The sequence below is a fragment of the Zootoca vivipara genome, chromosome 17 (genome assembly GCF_963506605.1).
Source record: "Zootoca vivipara chromosome 17, rZooViv1.1, whole genome shotgun sequence".
Classification (NCBI taxonomy): Eukaryota; Metazoa; Chordata; class Lepidosauria; order Squamata; family Lacertidae; genus Zootoca; species Zootoca vivipara.
In genome coordinates, this window is record NC_083292.1 from 42,273,720 (window position 1) to 42,278,719 (window position 5,000).

Sequence of the window (5,000 nt, forward strand, 5' to 3'; positions counted from 1 at the left end):
CCCGGACGTGGCGTTTCACCGAACGCGGGGTCCGCCCCACCGCGGGGAAGTCCCCACCCTCACTCCCGCGAGTCTCTGGAAAACGCTGCCGCGGCCACGGGAGCACAGGGGCCGCTCGAGGGTTCTCGGGTCCCGGAGCCGGGGTCGCAGCCCGCCGCCAGCCGCTCGCCCACCTCGCTTGCTCCTCTCCCGGCAGAGACCCGAAGGCCGGCGGGATCGGACGAGGCTGCTCACCGCTTCTCTTAGGGAACCCGAAGCGTACGACGCAGCGCGCCTGCCCTGCCGCAGTGGGTCCACACTGACCGGGGAGCGCGGTTGGGTCGTCTTCTGCGGTTCTCCAGAGGGTCCTGAAAACCCTGTCGCCAATAATCTGCAGGCGCCTGCCGTCCCGACCCGGCATCACGGGCCGGTGGCTGAGCCGCCGGCGCCGCCGCTCCGACAAGACGGCGCCGCCTCGGAAGCCCCTCCTTGGGGCTGCTGCGAATTCACTCCGATAGGTGGCGTCCGCGGCTCCCCTGCCGTGCCGGTCTACCCGTAGAAACCTATAGGACCCACACCTTCCGCTTAGTCGATGGAGGTTTGAGCCCTAGCCTCCTGCGGTACCAGCTTGACCGCCACTAGGGGCGCTGCTGCTCGGTAACAACTTGAGTTGTTGCAAAAGAAAAAGAGGAAAGCAGAAACCGCTCGCTCGCTCGCTCCCTTTCTTGGGTAGAAGGGACGACGGGTAGCCCGGTCTACCCATAGATGAGTCAGGAGACGGCGGCTCTCTGCACCATCAGGCCCCCGTTCTGCCGGTCTACCTGCCCCCCCACCCAAACACACACACAAACAACCAAAAGGAAGAAGGGACGGCCGGAAGTAGGGACGGCCGGCCGGCCAGCCAGCGACAGAAGGAGCGGTCCGGTGGGACTGGAAGCATTGCCCAGGCTGGGACGTCCCGGTCTACTCGCCGGAGAGGCTGGCGCTTCCGGTCTACCCGGAGAAAGCAAGTCTTCCCGGTCTACCCGCCGGTTGCCCCGGTCTACTCGCCGGAGAGCCTGGGGCTTCCCGGTCTACCTCCCCGAAAGCACGGCCTCCCGGTCTACCAGGCGGAAGCTGGCAGCGTTGCCCGGTCGACGGGCCCTTGGTTCCACTCCGGTCTGCTCGCCGGAGAGTCTGGGGCTTCCCGGTCTACTTCCCCGAAAGCAAAGCCGCCCGGTCTACCCGCCCTTCCGCGCCGGTTTCCCCGGTCTACTCGTCGGAGAGGCTGGGACGTCCGGTCTACCGGGAGAAAGCAAGTCTTCCCGGTCTACCCGCCGGAGAGTCTGGGGCTTCCCGGTCTACCTCCCCGAAAGCAAGGCCTCCCGGTCTACTCGCCGGAGAGCCTGGGACGTCCCGGTCTACCTGAGAGAAAGCAAGTCTTCCCGGTCGACTCGCAAGGGCGCCGCTTGCCCCGGTCTACCCGCCGGAGAGGCTGGGGCTTCCCGGTCTACTTCCCGGAAAGCAAAGCCTCCCGGTCTACCCGCCCTTCCGCGTCGGTTGTCCCGGTCTACTCGCCGGAGAGGCTGGGGCGTCCGGTCTACCCGGAGAAAGCAAGTCTTCCCGGTCTGCCCGCCGGTTGCCCCGGTCTACTCGCCGGAGAGTCTGGGGCTTCCCGGTCTACCTGAGAGAAAGCAAGGCCTCCCGGTCTACTCGCCGGAGAGCCTGGGACGTCCCGGTCTACCTGAGAGAAAGCAAGTCTTCCCGGTCGACTCGCAAGGGCGCCGCTTGCCCCGGTCTACCCGCCGGAGAGGCTGGGGCTTCCCGGTCTACTTCCCCGAAAGCAAAGCCTCCCGGTCTACCCGCCCTTCCACGTCGGTTGCCCCGGTCTACTCGCCGGAGAGGCTGGGGCGTCCGGTCTACCCGGAGAAAGCAAGTCTTCCCGGTCTACCCGCCGGTTGCCCCGGTCTACTCGCCGGAGAGTCTGGGGCTTCCCGGTCTACCTGAGAGAAAGCAAGGCCTCCCGGTCTACTCGCCGGAGAGCCTGGGACGTCCCGGTCTACCTGAGAGAAAGCAAGTCTTCCCGGTCGACTCGCAAGGGCGCCGCTTGCCCCGGTCTACCCGCCGGAGAGGCTGGGGCTTCCCGGTCTACTTCCCCGAAAGCAAAGCCTCCCGGTCTACCCGCCCTTCCACGTCGGTTGCCCCGGTCTACTCGCCGGAGAGGCTGGGGCGTCCGGTCTACCCGGAGAAAGCAAGTCTTCCCGGTCTACCCGCCGGTTGCCCCGGTCTACTCGCCGGAGAGTCTGGGGCTTCCCGGTCTACCTCTCCGAAAGCAAGGCCTCCCGGTCTACCCGCCCTTCCGCGCCGGTTTTCCCGGGCTACTCGCCGGAGAGGCTGGGACGTCTGGTCTACCCGGAGAAAGCAAGTCTTCCCGGTCTACCCGCCGGTTGCCGCGGTCTACTCGCCGGAGAGTCTGGGGCTTCCCGGTCTACCTCCCCGAAAGCAAGGCCTCCCGGTCTACTCGCCGGAGAGCCTGGGACGTCCCGGTCTACCTGAGAGAAAGCAAGTCTTCCCGGTCGACTCGCAAGGGCGCCGGTTGCCCCGGTCTACCCGCCGGAGAGGCTGGGGCTTCCCGGTCTACTTCCCCGAATGCAAAGCCTCCCGGTCTACCCGCCCTTCCGCGTCGGTTGTCCCGGTCTACTCGCCGGAGAGGCTGGGGCGTCCGGTCTACCCGGAGAAAGCAAGTCTTCCCGGTCTGCCCGCCGGTTGCCCCGGTCTACTCGCCGGAGAGTCTGGGGCTTCCCGGTCTACCTGAGAGAAAGCAAGGCCTCCCGGTCTACTCGCCGGAGAGCCTGGGACGTCCCGGTCTACCTGAGAGAAAGCAAGTCTTCCCGGTCGACTCGCAAGGGCGCCGCTTGCCCCGGTCTACCCGCCGGAGAGGCTGGGGCTTCCCGGTCTACTTCCCCGAAAGCAAAGCCTCCCGGTCTACCCGCCCTTCCACGTCGGTTGCCCCGGTCTACTCGCCGGAGAGGCTGGGGCGTCCGGTCTACCCGGAGAAAGCAAGTCTTCCCGGTCTACCCGCCGGTTGCCCCGGTCTACTCGCCGGAGAGCCTGGGACGTCCCGGTCTACCTGAGAGAAAGCAAGTCTTCCCGGTCGAGTCGCAAGGGCGCCGGTTGCCCCGGTCTACCCGCCGGAGAGGCTGGGGCTTCCCGGTCTACTTCCCCGAAAGCAAAGCCTCCCGGTCTACCCGCCCTTCCGCGTCGGTTGTCCCGGTCTACTCGCCGGAGAGGCTGGGGCGTCCGGTCTACCCGGAGAAAGCAAGTCTTCCCGGTCTACCCGCCGGTTGCCCCGGTCTACTCGCCGGAGAGTCTGGGGCTTCCCGGTCTACCTGAGAGAAAGCAAGTCTTCCCGGTCGACTCGCAAGGGCGCCGGTTGCCCCGGTCTACCCGCCGGAGAGGCTGGGACGTCCGGTCTACCCGGAGAAAGCAAGTCTTCCCGGTTTACCCGCCGGTTGCCCCGGTCTACTCGCCGGAGAGTCTGGGGCTTCCCGGTCTACCTCCCCGAAAGCAAGGCCTCCCGGTCTACTCGCCGGAGAGCCTGGGACGTCCCGGTCTACCTGAGAGAAAGCAAGTCTTCCCGGTCGACTCGCAAGGGCGCCGGTTGCCCCGGTCTACCCGCCGGAGAGGCTGGGGCTTCCCGGTCTACTTCCCCGAATGCAAAGCCTCCCGGTCTACCCGCCCTTCCGCGTCGGTTGCCCCGGTCTACTCGCCGGAGAGGCTGGGGCGTCCGGTCTACCCGGAGAAAGCAAGTCTTCCCGGTCTACCCGCCGGTTGCCCCGGTCTACTCGCCGGAGAGTCTGGGGCTTCCCGGTCTACCTGAGAGAAAGCAAGTCTTCCCGGTCGACTCGCAAGGGCGCCGGTTGCCCCGGTCTACCCGCCGGAGAGGCTGGGACGTCCGGTCTACCCGGAGAAAGCAAGTCTTCCCGGTCTACCCGCCGGTTGCCCCGGTCTACTCGCCGGAGAGTCTGGGGCTTCCCGGTCTACCTCCCCGAAAGCAAGGCCTCCCGGTCTACTCGCCGGAGAGCCTGGGACGTCCCGGTCTACCTGAGAGAAAGCAAGTCTTCCCGGTCGACTCGCAAGGGCGCCGCTTGCCCCGGTCTACCCGCCGGAGAGGCTGGGGCTTCCCGGTCTACCTCCCCGAAAGCAAAGCCTCCCGGTCTACCCGCCCTTCCGCGTCGGTTGCCCCGGTCTACTCGCCGGAGAGGCTGGGGCGTCCGGTCTACCCGGAGAAAGCAAGTCTTCCCGGTCTACCCGCCGGTTGCACCGGTCTACTCGCCGGAGAGTCTGGGGCTTCCCGGTCTACCTCTCCCAAAGCAAGGCCTCCCGGTCTACCCGCCCTTCCGCGCCGGTTTTCCCGGGCTACTCGCCGGAGAGGCTGGGACGTCTGGTCTACCCGGAGAAAGCAAGTCTTCCCGGTCTACCCGCCGGTTGCCGCGGTCTACTCGCCGGAGAATCTGGGGCTTCCCGGTCTACCTCCCCGAAAGCAAGGCCTCCCGGTCTACTCGTCGGAGAGTCTGGGACGTCCGGTCTACCCGGAGAAAGCATTTCTTCCCGGTCTACCCGCCGGAGGGGCTGAGGCTCCCCGGTACCAGCTCAGCCGCCACTAGGGGCGCCGTCCCTTCACAACTCTCGGTTAGAGTGCAGTGAGTGGCCCATTTGAATGAAACGCCCGGTCGACCCGCAGGGGCATTAAGGGAGAAAACACTTGGTGTGCCTTTTCGGGGGGGGGTGGAGCACACGGCATGGCTTCCCTTGCGTACGGGGTAGACACAGACACGGGGATACAGAGAGACAGACAGCAAGACAGTAACCATTTGACAAGATTGTTGTCGTTTAGTCGTGTCCGACTCTTCGCCATGCACTCCTGTCTTCCACTGCCTCCCGCAGTTTGGTCAGACTCCTGTTGGTAGCCACGAGAACACCTTCCAACCTTATCTGGTCCTCTGTCGTCCCCTTCTCCTTGTGCCTTCCATCTTTCCCAA

General features: G+C 66.2%; 1 protein-coding gene across 1 annotated transcript in view; it reads left to right on the plus strand.

Moving 5' to 3' along the window:
- The window catches only part of LOC132591310 (basic salivary proline-rich protein 4-like), an 891-nt gene extending 353 nt beyond the window's left edge, over positions 1-538 (plus strand). Inside the window, exon 1 of the mRNA XM_060269393.1 lies at positions 1-538. This exon is cut by the window's left edge and continues 353 nt beyond it. Coding sequence (XP_060125376.1) covers positions 1-538 — 538 coding nt within the window.
- Positions 539-5,000: the final 4,462 nt, after the last annotated feature.